This window comes from Macaca thibetana, chromosome 7 (assembly GCF_024542745.1).
Source record: "Macaca thibetana thibetana isolate TM-01 chromosome 7, ASM2454274v1, whole genome shotgun sequence".
Lineage (NCBI taxonomy): Eukaryota > Metazoa > Chordata > Mammalia > Primates > Cercopithecidae > Macaca > Macaca thibetana.
In genome coordinates, this window is record NC_065584.1 from 12,104,074 (window position 1) to 12,126,953 (window position 22,880).

General features: G+C 49.3%; 1 protein-coding gene across 10 annotated transcripts in view; it reads left to right on the plus strand.

Moving 5' to 3' along the window:
- SYNE3 (spectrin repeat containing nuclear envelope family member 3) overlaps positions 1-22,880 on the plus strand; it is a 124,930-nt gene that overhangs the window by 84,045 nt on the left and 18,005 nt on the right. For 9 of the 10 annotated variants that reach the window (XM_050799021.1, XM_050799028.1, XM_050799023.1 and 6 more), the window contains 9 exons: positions 2,947-3,129; positions 4,458-4,601; positions 5,799-5,933; positions 9,017-9,178; positions 9,308-9,480; positions 9,930-10,059; positions 12,319-12,480; positions 15,889-16,038; positions 17,156-17,194. In XM_050799021.1, coding sequence (XP_050654978.1) covers positions 2,947-3,129; positions 4,458-4,601; positions 5,799-5,933; positions 9,017-9,178; positions 9,308-9,480; positions 9,930-10,059; positions 12,319-12,480; positions 15,889-16,038; positions 17,156-17,194 — 1,278 coding nt within the window. The remainder of the gene's footprint in view (positions 1-2,946; positions 3,130-4,457; positions 4,602-5,798; positions 5,934-9,016; positions 9,179-9,307; positions 9,481-9,929; positions 10,060-12,318; positions 12,481-15,888; positions 16,039-17,155; positions 17,195-22,880) is intronic. The other variant, XM_050799022.1, reaches the window with a different exon arrangement.

The following is a 22,880-nucleotide window of genomic DNA, read 5'->3' on the forward strand; positions in this document are numbered from 1 at the left end:
ACACTCCCCTTACATCTCATTGGCTGGTCAAGGTCATATGATTATTCCTGGCCCAATCACCAGCAAGGATGATGGGATTACCGTAACTGGTTTGTACCAATTAGACTCAGTGCCCCGGAACTGAGCACTTTGCCTCCCAAAATGCTGGTTGTTTGGGAAGAGAGGAGGAGGAATGACTGTGGAATGAGAAGACAGCATCTGCCATGATGTCCACCATTACGGTGCCCCCAGTATGCCTGTACATACTGTCTCTGACATCATTGAACTCTGAAGTGCATAAAATGATTTTGTGTCTAGAGATTGTTAGACACAAAGAGTGGGAAAAGGCTCAAATGTGTGTGAGATGTATAATCATTCTGGTTATAAAAGGCACACCTACTTGGAGAGTGTAAAGGTATGTGAAGAAGAAAACGAAAAGCTCCCATTATCCCACAAGCCATAGGGATGAACATGTTGGGGCAATTTCTCCATTGCTTTTTCTGCCACCTTGGTATTACTGGGGAGAACCAATAACCAGGATTGGCCTCTGCTCACGCTTGGGTACACTACTTGGTCATGTGCCTGCATTTTGAAACGTCTACCCTTGTGATTTTCCGCTTGGGGCTTATGTTGGGCCAATAATTTGTTTTCTTTCTTCATGCTTCATGGCTTTTTTTTTTTTTTTTTTTTTTTTTGGAGACGAAGTCTTGCTGTATCACCCATGCTGGAGGGCAGTGGCGCAATCTCGGCTCACTGTAACCTCCGCCTCCCAGGTTCAAGAGGTTCTCCTGCCTCAGCCTCCCAAGTACAGGCATGCACCACCACACCTGGCTAATTTTTTGTATTTTTAGTAGACTCAGGGTTTTATCATCATGTTGGCCAGGCTGGTCTTGAGCTCCTGACCTCAAGTGAGCTGCCCACCCCAGCCTCCCAAAATGCTAGAATTACAGACATGAGCCACTGCGCCAGACGTCTCTTAATAGTTTTTAAGCTGCAGGGCATGGCCTTTCTTTCCAAGGGTCCAGGGGGCCTCTTCTTCCAGCCCCATGCTCCAAAGGATGGTGGGACATCTTTTCTAGGTACTCCTCAGGGCATCCTGGAGTGAATTTCATGTGTGCCACAAACCTCAATTTTAGATCAGAAGATCCCAAATCTGTCCTTTATATCTGATTAAATCCATTTAGATATTTCCATGAGATATGGTCACCAAGAGACAGAAGATTTAATTACAATGTTTATGTATTTGGGATCAAGTTCTATAATTGTATATTCTGACATTCTCACTCCACACATTTGAGCTTTTGTTCTCAGCATCATTTAAAATCATTCAAATGAAAGTGATCATTTTCAATGGCTGGATAATATTCTATTTTGGAGAATGCCATAATTTAATGTTTCCACAATTAGAGGCTTAGGTTGTTTCTGATTTTTTATTGTCATAATTCACATATTTTGAATATCTATGCACTGTAGTTTTATTTCCATTTCTACCATGATCTTCCTTATTTTGCAGATGAGGGATCAGAGCCAGGGAACCTATTTCACAAAAGAGGAAACTGAGGCTCAGAACTGCCCCTAGCTTCCCAACCAGTACATAATCCAGACTCATGATCTCAACTCCCCAGCCTAAACTCTTAACTCCCATAATATTGCGTCTGAGCTTGGTGAAAAGGGGGTAAAGGTGACTCCCCTACAGTGAGAGGCTTGACCTCTGTGTGACTGAACACAAACTAGATGCCCTGGTTTGCAGGTCATGCCAGTACAGCTGTATCAGCTGTGGCTATACTGCCTCTTCCAGAAACACCTACCCTTGAAGGCCTGTCATCAGTACTGCCTTCTCCAAAGTAGTACTCGATTTCCCAAACCAGGAGTGTCCACCTCTGCCTTGAACTCCCACAGCACTAGCTCCAGCTTTGCTTAAAGAAGGACCACTTTCTGTCTTGTATTGAAATGACTTACCTGGGTTGGAATCTTTGTTCTTTCTCTCCCAACCCTGTGCCTAGCTCAGGGTTTTAAGTCTGAGAGTGGGTTCTCAGCAACATCATCAGGTATAAAATGAAAGAACTCTGGCCACAGACAAAACCTCTGACTTCCAGAACCCCAGACTCTTGATTAGAAATGCAAGAGGTGCTTACCTGAAACAGCTGGAGAGGCAACAGGAGCCAGAGGCTTGGTTCAGGCTCTAAGAGTTGCAGGGCTTTTGGGGCAAGAAGAATGAGTGTAGGCTGGGAATGGGGTCAGGGAAGGCTTCCTGGAGGAGGTAGGGTCTGGGCTGTACAGAGTTCAGGCCGTATGGCAGCCTGCTGCCATTATAGGAGGCTTCTGAGCCCCCTTAGTTCTCCTCTTTGCCTGGCAAACTCCTGCACATCAGCAGTGTGCTGAGTATCACCTCCTCTGGGAAGGCTTCCTGAATTCTCTCTGATCATGCTCCTACAAGCCTGTAGCTCCCTTCAAAATGTCCAAAACACTGTTGCAGGTAGTGCTGGGGGGTGCATCCACTGTTACTGGTGATGGGGGATCACTGAGTAGAGGATCAAGCTGGCTGGGTCTGGGTTCTGCTGCAATGTGGTGGGTCGGTGGTGGGGAGCCAACTAACTGGGAGGCAGCAGCCGTTTAGGAGCTGTGTGGTCCAGGTGCCCAAGGCTGAGGGTGCACTGCAGTCAGGGGCAGAGGTCATGGAGAGGAGACAGACTTCTGAGGCCTGTAGGAGGTGGATGATACTCAGGCTTGAGTATCAAGACAGATGTGGGAGGCAAGAGAGGAATCAAAGTTGACCCCAAAACTCAGGGTCTTGCCAGCGCATGCCTGCCAGCTCATTTTGTTTCTACTTGAGTTTGCTGCTTCCTCAGACACCTGCACAAAGGTAAGCTTCCTAAGCAGTTGCAACCAGAACAGTTGTGCCCCTGGCTCTGTTTCTGAGCTGTGTCCTGCCTGGTCTGTGGTTCACAGAAGCCTTGTCTCCCACAGGCGGCCCTGATGGAAAGCTCCCGCCTGAAAGAGCCGCTGACAATGCTGCAGCTGAAGAAAGACCTCCTGATTGGCATCTTTGGCCAGGAGAGAGCCATGGCACTCCTGGAGCAGGTGGCGGGTTCCGTGAGGGACAGAGACCTGCTGCATAACAGCCTTCTGCAGAGGAAAAGCAAACTGCAGGTGTGCAGCACGGGGCGTCTGCTCGGGACTCGGCCTGGCCACGGGGCTGGAGCACCCGCTGGGGAGGCAGATGGCCCTATGTTCTAAACTCAGCTCTGCCACTTGCCACTGTGTGGCCCTGGGTGTATCCCTTTGTCCCGGACAATCTCAGGCTCCTCGTGTGTAAACTGGGTAGGATTCTTGCATGCTCCCTCTAACTGGCTTCCTAGCCACCACCTGTCTGCCTCCCAGCCCTGTCCCCAAACCCCCTGCAATCAAATTGAATCCAGTCCAGTCTTCTGCAGAGAGTGACCGGAGGGTCAAATAAGAAAATGGCAATAAGAGCCCTTGTAAAATTTAAACCACCCTGGAGCTGGAAGCTCATATTAGCGACACATTTCAAAATGACTACTCTACATCAATGACATGGCCTGGCACATTGTGGACAGCTTATTCTTTTAGGTAACAAATGTTTGCTGAGCGTCTAATGATGACGACAATAATAACTATGATCTATGGGGCACTGGCTATGGGCCGGGGCACTGGCTATGGGCCAGGGCATTGCTAAGAGCTCCAGATCCTTGATCTTATCGAATCCACGTAAGAGCACGATGAGGGAGGCACTGTTATTTTTCTTGTTTTACACATGAGGACACTGAAGCAGGATGGTCAAGAAGGTGGCTCACTGTCCATATGGGGTACAGCCAGGACCCTGCCCAGGTACAGCCAGGACCCAGTCTGTGATTTCAGCTCCCATGCATGTTCCCTCCATCTCCAGGGCCTGGTTCAGTTCTAGGAGCTGGGGGATGAAGAAAGGAAGCCAAGGTCTTCACCCTCAAACACTCACAGCTTGCTGGTAGACACAAACAAATAGGCAATTACTGGAAGACATCAAAGTGCTGTTTTACAGCAAGGGTTGGCAGACTGTTTCTGTGAAGGGCCAGATAGTGAAGGTTTTAGAGTCTGCAGGGCAGGCCGTCTCTGTCGCAGCTCCTCAGTGCCACCACTGCAGCATGGACACAGCTGTAAATGTGTGCACATGGCTGGGTTCCTATAAAACTTTATTTACAAAAACAGGCCTCCTGTGGGATTTGGTCGGTGGGTGGAGGGGTGTAGTTTGCCCCAGTTCTAGAGGGATGTGGCCAAAGTCTTCTGTGAGGACACTATGGTGACTCTAAGGAGAGACACCCAACTCCATCAGGGCTCACGGGAGGCTTCCTGGAGCGGGTGGTGCCTGGTGAGCATGAGCTGGCCGAGACCAAGAGCAGCCTGGCTGCCCAGGTCAGGTCTCACAACACGGTGCCCGTGAGGAACGCTCTTAATGCGCACGCTGTCCTGTGTGTCTGCAGAGCCTGCTCGCTCAGCACAAAGACTTCGGAGCGGCTTTCGAGCCCCTGCAGAGGAAGCTCTTGGACCTCCAAGCCAGGGTCCAAGCTGAGAAGGGGCTTCAGAGGGACCTTCCTGGAAAACAGGCCCAGCTCTCAAGGTTACAGGTGAGGGGTCTGCGAGGCCTGAATCAGTCCTGCCCAGGTGCTCAGCGGCACCTGGAAGCAGCTTCTTCGTCTAGCAGTAACCGGCAAAGCAACAGCTGCCGTGAGCCAGAAATTCAGACCCTTAGTTGAGATCTGACCTTTCATCTCAACAGAACCTCTGCTTGTTTATCTGATGGTTCCTGACCTCAAACAACTGAGTCTTGAGCTCAGCAAAACGACAAGCTGTCTTTTTGTTTACTCCTCAGTTCCAAAGTCTAACATTGGTATTTGTTTTTAGAATTGCTTTGCTAAGTATTCTTAATGAGCCAGGTGTTCAGTTAAACCAACTTTGGGATTAAGAATAAATGTTCTGAAGCATGGACTGTATGTAAGTAGGCTGGCCGTTGATCATTGTTGGCTGGATAAGGAACTTGCTGGTTTTTAAAATGCATGTGATACAATAGTTCTCTTTTGAAAACCCAAGCACAACTCCTACACAAATTGAGAGTGTTCTCTGGAAGACATTAAAAATAGTGCATTTTAGGCCAGGCGCGGTGGCTCATGCCTGTAATCCCAGCACTTTGAGAGGTGAGCAGATTGCCTGACTTTAGGAGTTTGAGACTAGCCTGGGCAACATGGCGAAACCCTGTCTCTACTTAAAAAAAAAAAAAAAGCAAAAAAAATTAGCCAGGCGTGGTGGCGGGAATCTGTAATCCCAGTTACTTGGGTGGCTGAGGCACTAGAATCAGTTGAACCCAGGAGGTGGAGGTCGCAGTGAGCCTACATTGTGCCACTGCACTCCAGCCTGGGTGACAGAAGAAGACTCTGTCTCCAAAAAAAAAGAAAAAAGAAAAAAAAAATAGTGCATTTTGGGTTTTAAAACTAAAATTGGGCCGTGTTTCTTCACAATGAGAGGTGGTCGCCAACTATGAGTCCCGATGTGAGCTTGTCCCGGGAGATGCCATCTGGCCTGTAACAGAGTTTAATTTCATGGTGTCCCAGAATATTGGTGTCTGATTTTTTAAATCTCTCCAGCCCTGAGAGTGGGCCCATCAGACCAGCCATGTGGTTGGTACTTCCGCTGGTATGAAAGAGCCGCACTGCCTTGGGGAAGTCACCCCTCCCAGACTCTCCCACTCTGAGCCTCCGCCCTGATCAGCCACCCTGAGGGAGGGAGAGGTGGGAAGATTAGCCTACCTGTTCCCTTCTCTACTGCAGGGGCTGCAGGAAGAGGGGCTGGACCTGGGGGCACAGATGGAGGCTGCGAGGCCTCTAGTCCAGGAGAATCCCAACCACCAGCACAAAATGGACCAGCTTTCCTCCGACTTCCAGGCCCTGCAGAGGTCTCTGGAGGTAAGGGGCTGGCAGAAGGGCCTGTGCTTTGACAGTGAGCAGACCCCTGTCATCCAACACGCCTGGGGCCTTTCTCCCCATTTCCTGCGTTTGTTCCTTCTAACCTATCTTTTTTCTTTCTCCATTTTTTCTTACCTTCCTCATTCATACAACAGATAATTATTGAGCACCTCCCATATGCCAGGCAGTGCTCTAGGTGGCCCTAAGGATGGAGGTAGCAGAGCATGACAGCCCAGGCCCCTGCTCTTCTGGGAGTTACGCCCCAGTTGGGTAGATGGACAATTAATCATCAAGCAAACAAGTCAATGCACAATTACCTATCGGGATTAGGGCCATGAAGCAAAAGAAGAGAGCAGCTCGCTGGAATCCTTAGGCAGCCCAGAGCACAGGCAGCCTTGGGTCCCCAGCAGCCTGTACTAGGCCTGGAGGCCACAGAGCTTCATCGCCAGTGCCCTCTAGTGGCCACCTTGGCTCTTTCTAGGGTTCACCCAGGATTCAGTCCCCTTCCTGCAGTGGGGATGGAACTTGAAGCTCCTTCAAAACTGCCCTGAGGACAAGTGGAAATGCAGACTCCAGGCCTCACTGTGACACTGATCGAGATGCAGTCCTGGGTCTGCCTTTGTAACAAGCCCTGAGGAGTATAAAGCAGGGTCTCTGGTGCTCACACCTCAAGAAAAAAACCCAGTGAGGCAGTGAGAGCTCTCCATCCTACCTGACTTTGCACACCCTATTCCATACCAAATATTCCTAACCTCCTCTTTACACTCCTGAAATTCACAGGGAATATAAGTTACCCACCCAGGAAATAGAAAAGAGAAATCAAAAGAAATAATTATAATACAATATTGTCCTTCAATATGTAAGTACTCCCAGATGGCCACACTCAAGACATAAGGAGGGGGTCAGAACGTGCCCTCCCTGCATGACAGCTATCAATGTCATGTCAAGTGGCACAGCCATCACGGCCTTTAGTGATGTGGTTTTCTGAAATGTGAACAACGCTTGATAGAACTTTGATCAAAGCCAAGAGCAGTCTCCCATCCACTTACACAAAGGGTGCAGCTCTAGAGAAGTCTACGTTTGTTAAAACTGCAAAACCTTCTTTGTATTTGTGTGTTGATTGGAGTGAGAGTCTGAGCTCAGGTCCTGACAAACAGGTTTTTTTCCTGCTGTGGATATTAGGAGGACATGAGAAAATCGAGTGGGATGTGAGCCAATTCTGCTTTGGTGGACTGTCCGCCCCAGGGTGGAATGCGAGCGCCCATCCCTCTCACTCCTCCTAGGGTCACCCTCACCACCTCTATCTCAGCAACCGCAAACCCTCCCCACCAGTTTCTGGGAAATAAGGCACCACCTGTGGAGACCCGTTGGTGTAAGTGACGATTGATGTCTGGATGAATTCATTTAGTTACATTCAATAAACTAGCAGTGAGTAGTTTCAAGGTCGAGGCAGTAGAGAAATAGGACACACTGTCCTCACTCCTCAGGAGCCCATAGAAACCCACAGAAGCAGCAGAAGTCTCCTAATACCTCCATCCAAATGATGGGCTCGATTAGTCATTATAAGAAGCAGCATTAACTGAGCATCACTAGGTGTTGCAAACGATGATATTCCAACTCTTATTGATTGTTTATATTCTTCTTTAAAGAGAAATTGCCATTTTATTATTTTGGTACCCAGGGCTTGTTAACCTAATATGTCCTTCCCTACAGCGAGGCAGTCTCTGCGTCCCCCTGGGGGGCAGGTATCCCATGTTGGAGATCACAGCTCTATGCACAGGAAGCCCTTGGAGGCGTCTGGTCTAATGTTGGCACACAGGGACCAGGAGGGGACAGCGGTAGGGACAACTCAGAGAAGTGGAGTTTTAGATAACTTCTCAGGCCCTCATTGGTGGTTCACTGAGGACAGAGGCAGCAGTCTCCCCAGCCCCTGGTATGGGCCTGGTATCCAGCGGTCTCAGCCAGTGTCTGTGGAATGCAGAAGGCAGGGCCTATGGTAGCCCCGCAGAGAGTCATGACCTCATCCAGCTAACACAGCTGGAATGGGAACGGCAGGCCCTGGGGTCTGACTGGTTCATGGCGGGCTATGGAAAGAAAGCTCCAGGGTCTCAGGCTGGGTGGCCAGGGGCATAAAGAATGGCTGCCCTTCTGGGGACAGTGTCTGCCTTTCCTGGGGACAGAGAGCTGAGCAATAGATTGGCCCAGGAAACAGTACTCAGGGAAAAACAACAAAGAAAGACCAAACGTGAATATCTGAGTGTGCAGCTCGATGAATGTTTTAAAAATTAAATGCATCTGTGTTACCAGCACACAGATAAAGCACAGAATATTACCAGCCTCCCAAAGCCCCTGTGCCTGTGGTCATGCCCAGCTCACCATTCCCGACCCTCAAGGGCAGCTCTGACTTCAGGCTTCCCGCAACACAGCTTGGGTTTGTCTGATGTTATCCTTCATTTAAATTGAATTGGACAGAATGTTTTCTTTTGTGCCTGGCCTTTAGCTCTCCACATGATGGTTGTAAATTCATCTACTGTATGGCATGTGGTTATAGACTGTTCATTCTTGCTGCTGTGAAACATTCCATTATGTGAATATATACCACCGTGTATTTATTCATTCTACTCTCGATGGGCACTTGGATAGTTTCCAGCTTGCGGCCGTCACATATATGTCCCTGGGTGAGGATATGTTCCCATTTCCGGGGCACGCACCGGGAATGGAATGGCTGGGCCATCAGCTACAGCCACATTCTGTTTGGGTAGATTTTGACCCATGGTTTCCACAAGTGATTGGGCCAATTTACGCTTGGATCAGTGGTGGACAGGAGATCCGATTTCCCCCACCCGCACCTAGACTTGGTCGTTTTCCTAAAAGTAAGACAGGCTTTAAACCAGTTGATCTTCCCAGGGTAAATTCCTTGTGCTGTGCGGAGGGAAGGGCCAGCCCAGCCTCTTGTGGTGCTACTTGGTGGGGAGCCCTGGGGTCCCCAGCAGGTGTGAGAGCCCTGCAGGGTGGAGGTGGTGCGGGGGTCTCCCCCTTGGACAGCACTCAAGGCGCCCTGGGCTCCCCGGGCTACGCTGCAGGACCTTGTGGACAGGTGTCGGCAGAGCGTGGAGGAGCACTGCACCTTCAGCCACCAACTGCTGGAGCTGCGGCAGTGGATCGCCGTGACCACGCAAAAGCTGGAGGCACACCGGGGAGAGGCTGGCCCGGGGGATGCTGAGTCCCAAGAGGCCGAGTTTGAGGTAAGGTGGTGGTTCCTCCATCCACTTCCCAAAGAAGCAGCCTTGACAGGCCCACGTTCCCACACCGAGGAGCAGAAACCACCCTCCACCTTCACCGTGTATGTTTCTGTGTGTCTGTGTGTCCTTTAGAGGCTGGTGGCAGAATTCCCGGAGAAGGAGGCCCAGCTGTCCCTGGTGGACGCGCAGGGCTGGCTGGTGATGGAGAAATCTTCTCCGGAGGGTGCTGCTGTGGTGCAGGCGGAGCTCAGGGAGCTGGCAGAGTCGTGGCGGGCCTTGAGGCTGCTGGAAGAAAGTCTGCTGAGGTGAGAGTGCCTCCTAGGCTCTGAGCCTTGTCTGGGACACCGCCTCTGCCCACTCAGGGGCACTCAGGTGCTCGTGGAGCAGATGGCCAGGGTGCTGCCCAGTATGGAGCCAGGAGCCTTAGGCACCTTCACACATTGGCCCAGTTGGCTATTCGAGCAGGAGCAGGAGGAGCCAGGAAGTGTCCCCATCTTGGGAGTTAGCCTCCAGTCCATACTGGTTTGAGCCTCAGTTTCCCCATCTGCATCAGTGGGCATATGTACCTTCATGACAGGTTACTGTGAGTTTAAAGTCAGAAACCGGATGTGAGCATGCCTCAGGAACATTCTGACAAACTTCAATGGGGGGCGCTGACTCGTCACCCGTAGTTCCCCAATTCTATTACTTTTCCCATGTCCTGGTGGGTTCCCACCACATCTCTGCATTGACTGGGCTGAGTTTGTCTTCTCAGCCTCATCAGAAACTGGCACCTGCAGAGGACGGAAGTGGATTCAGGGAAGAAAATGGTTTTCACCAACAACATCCCGAAGTCAGGATTTCTCATCGACCCCATGGATCCTATTCCCAGGCATCGTCGACGGGTGAGTCTGTGTAGCAGGACTGTGGGAGAAGGGGCCAGGCCCCAGGTCAAGAGATGGGTAGGGGTCTCCAGCACAGGCGCCTCCCTGTCTGGGGCAACATGCTCTGCTCTGAGGACTTGGCCACATCCTGTCTCATTTGAACCTGCCCCACCTGTGGCCCAAAGAGCAGTTGATCCTGCTCCACAGAGGACCTCAGAGATCCCAGAGTCTGCAGAGCCAGGCTAGCAGCAGCCTCTGCAGGGAAGAGAGTGTCGGGGCTGAAAGCTTCCTGCTGGCCCCGGATTGGAAACCAAAACCGTACAAGATGCGAATATTTTTGTGCCATGTTTCATCCATCCCTTACTGCCCTTAAGCAAACTTGAGCTTTGTTGAAAAGAAAGTTACTCCTTGTTATTCAAATACATCAAATTATTCATTTTCCCATTCATTCTTTCATTCACGCCTCCATTTGCTGAGTGCTACTTTGTTCCAAGGACTGTGCTCAGAGCTAGGATACAGCTGTGAGTAGCACTTCCGACTCTCAGAGAACTTGGAATCCAATGTAGAGCTTTTCAGTGGGCACACAGCCTTGTATTAAAATGCAGGTTCTGTTGGGAGGCCGAGACGGGCGGATCACGAGGTCAGGAGATCGAGACCATCCTGGCTAACACAGTGAAACCCCTTCTCTACTAAAAAAAATACAAAAAAACTAGCCGGGTGAGGTGGCGGGCGCCTGTAGTCCCAGCTACTGAGGAGGCTGAGGCAGGAGAATGGCGTAAACCCGGGAGGCGGAGCTTGCAGTGAGCTGAGATCCGGCCACTGCACTCCAGCCTGGGCGACAGAGCAAGACTCCGTCTCAAAAAAAAAAAAAAAAAAAAAAAAAAAAAAAAATGCAGGTTCTGGGCTGGGTATGGTGAGCTACACCTACAATCCCAGAACTTTGGGAGGCCGAGGCAGGAGGATTGCTTGAGCAGGAGTTTGAGACAAGCCTGGGCAACATAGCAAGACCCCATTTCTATAAAAAATATTTTTAAATTAACTGGACATAGTGGTGTGCACCTGTGGTTCCAGCTACTCAGGGGCCTGATGTGGGAGGATCACTTGTGCCCAGGAGTTTGAGGCTGCAGGGAGCTGTGATTGTGCCACTGCACTCCAGCCTGAGTGACAAAGCAAGACCCCATTTCAATCAATCAATCCATCAACAAAAAATAATAAAATAAGATAAAATGCAGACTCTGAGTTAGTAGATCTGGCTGGGGCCCACAATTCCATTCTGCATTTCTAACAAGCTCTCGGGATACGCCTGTGCTGCTGGGCCCAGGAGATACTCGCCTCTGTGAGCCACTAGCAGTAGCACCTGCAGGGGAGAGAGCATGGGGGCTGGACACTTCCTCTGGCCCCAGAATAGAAACTAAAATCAAGCAAGATGGGTCTATTTTTGTGCCATGGCTATGTTTTGTAAAAGAAAAAAAAAAGAACTAACTACATTGTTTCACCCATCACTTTCCCTTACTGCCCTTAAACAAACTGAGCTTTGTTGAAAAGAAAGAAGCAAGGGAGTGGCATCCACAGGCAGTTAAATAAGGGTTTCCAAAAAAACAACAAAAAAAGTGGTGCACCTTGGCAGACAGGCCAGAGCCACGGGAATCTGCAGCAGTTCCCAGGTCCAGGACAGGAAAGCCCCTCCTGGAAGATAAGAAATCTCAGCTGAAGTTTCATGGCTGAGTGGCAGTGAGGAGAGGAGGGAGGGAGGTGTGTTCCCAATAGAGGAGACAGTGTGTGAAGAGCAGAGGGAGAAATTCGAGTGCCAGTTTGAGGGGCCAAGACACGTCTCCAGGCCCAGGCTCAGAGGACAGGGAAGGCAGCACGTGCAATGGAACCAAGACTCCCGGGTCACACTGAGGAGGAGTGAGAGGCACCAACGTGGATAACCAGAAAGTTAGCCGAATGGGCTTACATCATAGATCACTCTATTCATGGAGCCCCAAGGGGACAAGCATGGTGGAAGGGTGACTATTTGTATAGCCACCCTGGTAAGAGGTGGCGGTGGCTTCTGTCACCTCTCAGGGGACCAGAGAGGGGACAGTGAGGAATGTTCTTGGCCCCTAAATGTGGCCATGTTCAGTAGAGATTCATTGTTCATCCCCCAGGCCTCTCCTGTCACCATTTTGGGCATCTTGTCCTCGTCCCCGCCCCTCTGCCTCAGGTGGAATTCCCAGGACACACGGCCAGGGAGCCTCTTTCACCTCTGATGCTTTGGCCGTGTGTGTGATCCTACAGGTAAATCTTGTCCAGGAAGAAGAAGGGAGCCATGAAGATTTCTCCCAGCTCCTGAGGAACTTTGAGCAGTGGTTGCAGGTGGAAAATTCCAAGCTGGTTAGAATCATCGCAATGAGGACTTCTACAGCCGAGGACTTGAGGACCAGAGAATCAAAGCTGCAGGTCTGTTCCCCAGGAAAGGTCCCTCATCCATAGGGTTTGCACCCACAGATGCATTTGCCACCAGGGGGCTCTTCAAAAGAAAGAGCACACCCACAGTTTGTGAGCTGTTCCGCCATGTGTATAGATAATGGCTTTTATACTTTTTTGGTTCAAAGATTTTAGAACTTTTTCTGGCATTCATTCATGTATTCAGCATGCTTATGTATTTCCCTACTTGGAAAATATCACCACTAATCGCTTGACTCCTGTGTCACTTAGCTATTGCTGTGTGACAAACCATCCCAACAGTTTGTGGCTGAAAGCAACAACTAGGTATTTAACCTGTGGTTCAGAAGCACAGCAAGCTAGGCTGAACCAACCGGGCAGGGCCTGCAGTCTGTCTGCTGTCAGTTGTAGGTCAGTTGGGTGTCTCTACTTCTGGGGGCTAGTGGGCTATTAGAGATGAGAATGACGTGGACTACACATCTCTTATACTCCTGTGGCACAGCCTGGACTTCTCATAGCAGAGGCAGGGCAGAAGAGAGCAGTAGCAGCAGGCAAAGACTTTTGAGGTCAAGACTAGGAGCCAGCATAACATTAATTCCCCTGCATTCTGTTTGCCAAAACCAGCCTAGAGTCAAGGAAAGGGAAAGAGACTCCACCACTTGATGGAAGGGATGGCAAAGTCATGTTGCAGTGGGGAGGGAGATGGGGAAAGTCACAGCCATTTTTGCAACTGTACTACCACTTCTCTTCTGTCTTCTTCACTCCCACATCTAATCAGTTGCTAAAGCTCCTTGATTCCACCTCCTAGATATGTTGTGTTTCTCCTTCCTCGCACTACCATTGTCTGAATTTAGGCACTTACCGTGTTTGGCCTTGACTATGGCTGTAGCCTCCCAGCTGATCCTCCCTTCTTCCTGTTGGGTTCCCATCTAGGTCATGGCTCATTCTGCAGCCAGAATGACAAATATGACCCTGTCCTCCCCCTAATGAAAACCTTTCACTATGGAGTTTAACCCCTGAGTTTATTACTCAAGGCCTTTCTCAGCCAGGCTCCAGCTCACTTCTGTTTCCCTATTTTTCTGCAATTTTAGGTTTGAATTTCTTTTTATTTATCTGGGTTGGGATTCATTTTAACTCCCGAATCTGTGGTCTAGGATCTTTCTGGAAAACTCTCTAACATTATTTTTTTTCCTCTTAATTACCAAACTTGTTACTTGTATTTTTTTCTACTAACAATATTTCTTAAAATATTACCTCTGCCTTCTTCCCTTTCTCCTCTCCTATTGTGATATCATTTAAACATATGTAACTACTTCTCACTGTGTGCTTTATGTCTCTTACTCTCTCTTGTGTATTTTTCATCCTTTTCTCTCTTCGTGTTGCATTCTGGATAGTTTTTCTGATCCATCTTTCAGTTTACTAATTCTCTCTTTAGCTGTGTTTCATCTTCTGTTACACATGTCTGTTGAGTTCTTAACTTTTGTTGTTGTAGTTATCAGTTCTAGAACTTCTTTTTGGTACTTTTAATAATCTAGGCTATCATTTTTCTTACCTTTATTTTTTTTTCTTATTTTATAACTCCCGTCTTAACTGAAACTCTATCATTTTTCATACTTTCCAGATGCTTGCTTAAATTTTTAAGCCTATCTTTTAATTATTTGAACATAGTAAACATAGCTTTTTACAGATTGTGTCTAATAATTCTAATATCTCAAGGCATTTTATGAATATTTCTGTTGTATATTATTTCTGCCTGTTCTTACTCTTGGTTTCTTGTGTCTTTGTGTGGCTGCTTTGTGTGCTAGACATTGTGTTTGCCAAAATATGTATAAGAGTGATTTAAGATTTAGGAGAGGCCGGGCGCGGTGGCTCACGCCTGTAATCCCAGCACTTTGGGAGGCCGAGGCGGGCAGATCACCTGAGGTCAGGAGTTGGAGACCAGCCTCAACATGGAGAAACCCTGTATCTACTAAAACTGCAAAATTAGCCAGGCATGGTGGTGTATGCTTGTAATCCCAGCTGCTCAGGAGGTTAAGGCAGGAGAATTGCTTGAACCTGGGAGATGGAGGTTGCGGTGAGCTGAGATTGCGCCATTGCACTCCAGCCTGGGCAACGAGCGAAACTCCGTCTCAAAAAAAAAAAAAGAAAGAAAGAAAGAAAAAAAAAAAAATTTGATTTAGGATAATCTTTTCCTCCAGAGTCTATTTCATTTGCTACTGCCAGGCAAGTAGGGACCTTTCGTTCTGGGACCACTAAATCCAAGTTCAAGACTTGAGTTTCCCTGGTCTACTAAGATGACTTTGAACTGGGCTGCAAGTGTCCATAAGGTCCAGGTTTACTTCTGGTTCATTTTTTACAGGGTGAAGGCTTTAGGAGCTCAGCAAAAGGGTGAATGAATCCTATCAGAATCTCCACCTTGGTAGGGCCCAGACTTTGAACTTTGTCTCCCCAGCCCAGTGAGGCTGCCAAAAGCAAAGGTGTTTTACAGCTATTCCTTCCAAATTGGCAAATGTTCTATGGACAAAAGCCGGTCTGAACACAGCGCTGACTGCCCTGGGTTTTCATTCTTTCCCAAGTTGTGTCCCGGTGTGCCTCACATTCTTTTGTTAATACTTTTATGCCTTTAAAATGCTTTAAATATTTTGTCCTTAGTGAGAGGTTTGGTCCCAATTATCTAGTTGGCCATTACCTGGAAATCTTCCTTGCCTGCCTCTCCCATCTCATATTTGGCTGCTCCTTTCACTCCCCCCACCGCACCACCACCCGATTCCAGCCATATCAGAAATGACTTTCTGTTCCTCAAGTTAAACCCCCTTGCTTTTGTACAGCATACGTTCCTGCGGGCTCTGAGAAGCTAAGCAAGGTGTCGCATATTACATGCTAGTGGGATGGGGCAGAGTCAGGATCCAAAGCCAGGACTGAAACCTGGGCTCCTGGATTTATAGCCCCGCTCCTACTGCCCCATCACACCACCTCTCCAGAGTCCTGCGAATAAAAGGTTCCATCCCAAGGGAACACAGTACTTACATTTCCTGAGAAAAATCTGCACATTCCAACCCCACTCTGCCAGGCTCATAATGCCAACAGAAAGACCTGTTCACAATGACAACTTTTAGAATGAGGCAAACTCTAGTCAAGCCCTCTGGAGGACTTGGTCCTGGAATGTCAGAGTTGGAAGTAACCACTGGAGGTCTGCAGCCCAGCTGCCCGTTCCGTGCAGGAGGCCATCCTGTAACATTCCTGAGAGCAAGGGCGAGGCCTTGGCTTGAATTGCACAGATGGGAGTCCCACTTTATGGATTCTGTCTGCCTCCTGCCTTCCTACCTGTCTGTTGAGTGAAATTTGATGGACCCATCCTTACCGGCCAGGTGAGGCTGTCTGGGCCATTTGGAAACCCCACCATGACGCTGCTGCTTCCCCCAGGAGCTGGAGGCTCGGGTGCCAGAAGGTCAGCATCTCTTTGAGCATCTCCTTCGTCTCGGGCCAGCAAGGGGGACCTCGGACAAGCTGGAAGATCTGCGCTACCAGTGGATGCTGTACAAGTCCAAGCTGAAGGACTCCGGCTACCTGCTGGTAGGTGCCAAGGATGTGCAGGTCCCAGATTCCAGGGACAGGACTGTAGCTGGGCCTGGATTTGCCTGAGGATACAGTGCTCAGCCCGCATCCACCCTGCCCTGTGCATTCACACACCAGGCAGAGATGACTACTCAGACAGAGGACAGGGACACCCAAGGGTCCCGGACACTTGACTCAGGTGATGCCATTTGGCCATCCAACCACCTCATGAGGCTGGAGTCCCAATCAGGACAGCAGTGACCTTGTAATTAATGTGTAAGGAGTGCTTCCTACCTCCCAAGCCGAGGGCTCTGTGTGCACTGTCCCATTCAGTCCGTATGGTTCCCCTCTCCTCAAGTCATTGTATCTCCAGCCTCCAGACAGGGAGCTGAGACTCCAAGCAGTGAAAATACTTGTCCAAGGCTGCATGAGTGGTCAGTGGCAGAGCCAGCCTGCAGACACACCCTTGTGTTGTAGGCGTGACCTTGGGAAGCACTGGAGTGGCATCAGGAGCCCTGGGGTCCAGCCCCATGTCTCTAACTTGCCCTGTGTCTGAGTTGAGCAAGCACCTTCCTTTTTGGGGGCCCCTGTGTCTCCTCACACAAAATAATAATAATAATAGCAAAACAGTGATAATCATAACCTTTGCTCAATGCTATGTCCTCATAACAGCCCATTAAAGGAGGTGCTGTTATATGCCCTGTGAACCAGTGAGGAAACTGAGGCACAGAGGTTAAGTTTCCTAGGTCCCTAAGTCTGAGGAGGGTGGTGAGATGGCCCCTAAGGGCCCTTTCAGCCTCAGACCCCAGGCCCAAGCTGGGCACCCCAGGCTTTCCTGGCCCTGTAGCAGCCGAGATGGCCGCTAGGTGTCACCCTAGCCCAAGCCAGGTCGGCCATGGCCCCAGCCGGCCTTGGCCACCGCCTTTCCAGACAGAATCCCAGCTGGGCCTGAAGTGTGTTAAAAAGCTCATTAAATCGAATCACCTGCTGGCTCAGGCTGTCCAGATGACCAGAAGTTTTAAAGAAACACTCCCCTGACAAAATGAATATTCCATTACAGGCTCTGTTGGGATTTAAGTTTCACTCACTTAACTTATTTTTTCCCCCCTTTTCCTCTCCTTCCCTAAAATAACAGACACAAAGTTCTCCAGGGGAGCCGACTGGATTCCAAAAGGTACAGTGTCTGCCATCTGCTCCACACAGCCAGCGGGCAGGGTGCCTGGAGGGTTGGTGGGCCCGTGACACGGGGGCAGGACTCGTGGGCTTTCTGGAAGGCTCCAGGAAGACCAAAGAACATTTATGGGGGATCAACTCTGGGCTGCGCTGTGCTGGGGCCCAGGATTCTTGGTCTCAAGAAGCCCCAGGCTTGGGGGGAAGCTGGCCAGGGTGTGCAGCGTCTTCCGCTGTGACAGGCACATAGCAGAGAGGGGATCTTGGAGTTCACCCTCCCAAATCAGGACACGCTGGGGAGTGGACAAAGATGCTACCAGTGATTACGCTGTGACAACAGGTGTGAACCGGGACTGTCCCAGGAAACCTGGGTTGTTGTGGGCAAACTGGACGGTGTGGCCACCCTGGTGGTGGAGGGTCTGCGGGGCTCAGTAGGGACAGGAGAGGGAGGGATCGTGCCTTTGAGTTCTACTAGGCAGGTGTTTCCACTTACCCTATGGAGCCATGCTCAGAGTCACTCCCAGGGTCTTTGCAGGCCGAAGCAATAACAATAACGGCAGTAATAATGACAACAATGAGAAACAGGTATGATTCTTACTCAAGATGCTATGTATTGGCCATCCACTGTGTGTGTAAGGAACTGTGCTAAGTTGTGGTTAGGGCCCCTCCTGTAACTCTCCCAGTGACACCCAGGAGGCAGTATAATCTCAACTTTCAGAGTGAGGAAACAGAAGGGGCAAGCCTGAAGTGACTTGTTCAAGGAAGGCCTCAGCCCCTCAGTGGTCTCTGGCCTCTGAATCCAAACCCCATGTTGTTAACCTTCCACGTTGTGACTTGCGGAAGACTTCCCTGGGGCCCGGAGTGTCTCCCCATTTCTGGAAAAGCCAGGTGTAAATTGGTGTCCCCTGGTGCCACTGTTTCCAAAAGAACGAATGCTGTGTTTTCCTGCTAGGCACTGGCCCGTACTGACACAAGCCTCCAGCGTGCTCTGACCCACGGCGCTCTGAGTTCCTTGAGATCTCTCATTCTTTGGAATCTGAGTTTCCTAGAAATCTGTGATTTCTTCTTGGCCTCAGGCTGGTGTCATAAGTAGCATCTATAGGAGAGTAGATGACACATGGACTGGCCGGGGCAGTCACAAAATCAAGGCCGGGCTCTGGGCCCAACACCAACTGGCTTTGTGGTTTTGAGGGAGTTGTTTGGCTCCTTGGGGCTCACTTTCCCCATCTATAAAATGGAATTTTTTTTTCTTTTTTTTTTTTTTTTTTTGAGATGGAGTCTCTTGTCACCCAGGCTGGAGTGCAATGGCATAATCTCAGCTCACTGCAACCTCTGCCTCCCGGGTTCAGGCACTTTTCCTGCCTAAGCCTCCCGAGTAGCTGGGATTACAGGAATGTGCCACCACGCCCGGCTAATTTTTGTATTTTTAGTAGAGACGGGGTTTCGCCATATTGGCAAGGCTGGTCTTGAACTCCCGACCTCAGGTGATCCACCCTCCTCGGCCTCCCAGAGTGCTGGAATTATAGGCGTAAGCCACTGTGCCCAGCCTAAAATGGAACTATTAATGGCAACCTTATTTACTTCATGAACTTAGTTTGAAGATTGTGTGAACTGCTGTATATGAAAGTAGAAGTACTTCTGATCACTTAAACCCTGCCCCCAACACACCCCAGTTTCGAATAACAAACAGACTTCTCACGAAATAGGGAAAATCATCAAGAAAGGACAGGTGTTCTACACAGGCCGGCCGGGTGGGTCCTGGTGGGAGACGGGGGACCCAGGACCTGATGTCCAGACCGACTCTAGCTCCTGCACTTCAAGCCTCTCTCTGGTTGGAAGCCCCCACCTATGCAGCCCCCAGGCCAGGATCCATGTGGGTGTCAAGTCTGGGCCCCTGGTGTCTAGCCATGGTGCCTAGCACATAGTAAGTGCTCACTAAATGTTTTTGAGTAGTGACATTTGTAGGCTGACACCAGCCCTCCAGTGCAGGCTCAGGTTCCTACAACCTGTAATTAATGTGTTACTGTGGTATGTTCATAGCCACAGCGTTCATTGCTATCTCTATGTTGCCTCCCTCCCTCCCTCCCTCTCTCCCTCCCTCCCTCCCTCTCTCCCTCCCTCCCTTCTTTCCTTCCTCCCCTCCTTCCTTCCTTCCTTCCTTCCTCCTTCTCTCCTTCCCTCCTTCCCTCCTTCCCTCCTTCCCTCCTTCCCTCCTTCCCTCCTTCCCTCCTTCCCTCCTTCCCTCCTTCCTTCCTTCCTTCCTTCCTTCCTTCCTTCCTTCCTTCGTGCTGGCTTTGTGCCAAGCTCTGTTTTAGGCACTGGGATACATCAGTGAACAGAAGAGCAGTGACCTGTCCTGTAGACTGTACATCCTGCTTGGGTGGAGAGAGGGGGATGGGGCCAGAGCACACGTGTCCAGCTGATGTTTCTCAGTAGCACAATGGGAATCTCTGGATCAGAGAGCTCTGAAGGTCACACCACTTGGGATCCATGTAGCCCTGAGGTGTATCTTGTCTATGACCAGAAGATGTTGGGCACAGCTTGGTGGGGTATGCAAAGCAGGAAAGCTCTAAATGACTAAAGAATCTGCTTACTTGGGCTATGTTTAAAACAATTGGATGTGTAAACATTTGTCCTTGGTGCTTGCTGGCTTTTGAGCTAATGGATCTCAACCCACTGTGAAGAAGTAAACAACGTGGGGGCCAATACACAGAGACCATCTATGGCTCCTTTATAGGATAGCTTGTTAAAACATAGATTGTTGGACCCCACCTCTGGAGTTTTCGATTCATTAGTTTTAGGGTGGCCCATGAATCTGTATTTCTGACATGATCCCAGGTGTTGCTGCTGCTGGGGGCCCGGGGACCACACTTTGAGAACCACCACTTTCCACTCTGGATTCAAACCCAGGCTCCACCGTTAGTGTGTGTGACCTCCAGTGAGTCATTTAGCTGCAATCTTCCAAACTCAAATGCGAGTTCACTGAGCTCCTGGTAGCAAAGTTCCTGTTGTAACAATGGCACATAGTAGGTTCTCAAGTGCTGTGTGACTGGGGACCTGGGAGACCTGCAGACACCGTCCTGCTTTTCCTTCTGAGAGCAAAGGGAGCAACGGCACATCTGAGGGGGAAATCCTCCCTTCGCTTCGGTGTGTGCGTGGTTCTTTGCGGGTTGGGGTGTGGCGTATGCGTGTGTGGTTCTGCGCACGTGTGCACGTATGCACATCCACAGGCCTGGCAGGTAGAAAGTAGGTGCTGTCTTCAGAGGCTGTAATCTTGCCAACTTAAAAACATTCCACATATTATTTTTGGTCTAAAGGGAAACGGGGAAAAAAAACTTACCCCAAAGCTAATTATTTATGAGCAGTTGGTTCTCCACACTTTTTTTCCTCCCTCCATGCTCCAAGTCACTGAAAGCCCCAGCTACGTCAGTGGCTTCAGCCTGCTTGTTTGTATAAACAGAATAATTAAGATTTATTAAATTTGCAGCTGCCTACGCACTTGCCAACTCACTGCCGTGGGCGTGTTTGCCTGCAGCATTTAGACACGTGAAATGTCATTGCTTTTGAGTTGCAGTTGCGCTGTGAGTAAATTGCATTCCTTGCATTGGCCCAGGGAGGTGGAATAGCCCTACTTGAGGCAAACTTTTAGTTGGGGATGGATTGGCCAAAGGTTCTGTGAGCCAGGGTGAAATAGGGCAGTGCTAGTTTGCGGAAACAGAGAGCAGGCATCTCCCATCCATTTCATATGTGGGCTCTTGGACTATAGATCCAGATGTTGTGTGACTTTAGAGTAGCATTTTATTTATTTGACTATGTTTCATAGGTTTTAAGACTCATATTTTTTCACATTTTCACATCTCTGGAATTCGGGTGTCTTGTTACAATGTAGTTCTTCCAGTGAAGATTTAGATTTACTGCCCGTCACCCCCAACCTGAGATTCCTTTAAATTAAAATGTCTGCTTGTGGGTTGTGTCCTGTTTGGGTTTCCTTTGGACCACACTGGTTGTGTAAACGGAGACCGCCAACCTTGGGGAGCTCCAGCCTGTGGTTCAGACTCTTGAGGAAGAGTTTTGGTTTCCCACCCTTCACCCAGTGCCAAGAGAAGACCTGGAATTTCCTTGCCCCCTCTTTCTGTGAGGTGGGTTTATTTCTCATTTCTCCTTATGTTGAAGGTGCAGCTCCCTGGGTCCCCCATACTGATGTGGGCTGTCCAATCAGATGCGCCATCTTGGTTGCTGTTCTTTTCTTTCTTAGCGGTTTGTAAAATAATGAGGCACTTTTTAATCAGCGTCTTAGATTGGATGAGCTACTGCGATACCCAATCTCAGTGAGTATTCCATATTAGATTGTAACTTTCTCTCTTTGCAAAAATCCCTTTTGTGTGTCAGGCACTGTGCTGGGCACGCATGTGCTTGGTCCTTAATACTCACAACTGCCTTCTCCTTTTATAGTGGGAGGAAATGGTTTCTGGGCCCCTTGGCCCCTTCTCTAACTCGTGGGATGGGGTCAGATGGGAGTCAGGAGAGGCAACATAGCTTGAGTTTGTACTCCTGTGACTTACCGTGGAACTCCAGGGGCAGGTCAAATCTGCTTCTTCCCTAGTCACAACCAAAGGCCTAGGCTTTGCTAGGGCCATGCAGTCTCTGACCTCTAAAAAACAGAGCCAGGGACAGCCTTCACCATGCTCTGTGTCATCCCACGGCGTCGCCACTCCATCTATCTACAGAGCCCAGAAACAATCAGTCTTTGATGATTTGTGAACAAGTTGGTGCTAAAACTTTGGTGGTGAAGTATTTGAAACTAGTCCTTGACTACCAAGATCCAAAGAAGCATTCTCTACACTTGCTCACTCACCTTCCACCCCACAACTCGTCTGAAATTCATCGCAGTGAGGTACCCAGCAGCTACTTCTTCACTAAGGCCAGTGAACTGCTGTCCTCATCACACCTGGCCCTGGGGCACTGGGACTGATGACCAAGGCCTCCTCTTCCAGCTGTCTCTATCCTGATACCTCTCTCTTTGTTTTACTGTTTGCCAGCTATCTAAGTCAGTGTTGATAACACTCAATGTTAATGAAATACTATTATTTAATCCACAGTCCATATTTTAAAATTTTAAGCTGTCTCAATAGTCTCTTTTGAATTGATAGACTTTCGTTTTTGAGCAGCTTTCGGTTTATAGAAAAATTGAGCAGAATGTACAAAGTATTCCCATAGACCTCCTCTCATCCCAGCCCCCTCCGTCTTCCACATTAGTTAACATCTTGCCTTAGTGTGGTCCATTTGCTAAGGATGATGAACCACTTGATACATTGTTAATAACTCAGTTCACGGCTTGCCTGAGCACCCACTCTTGGTGTTGTACAATCTATGGGTGTGGACAAATGTCTAATGACCAGTATCCACCACTAAAGTATGATGCAGAACAGTTTCACTGCCCTGAAAATCCCCTGTGCTCCACCTGTTCATCCCTCCCCACCTCTCCACAGGCCCTGGCAACCACACATCTTTCTGCTGTCTCCACAGTTTGCCGTTTCTAGGATGTCCTATGGCTGGCTTCATACACTATGCAGCCTTTCAGACTGACTTCTTTTACCTGTCAACATGCATTTAAGGATCCTCAGTGTCTTTGTGGCCTGACAGCTCATTTCTTTTTTCTTTTTCTTTTCTTTTTTTTTTTGAAATGGAGT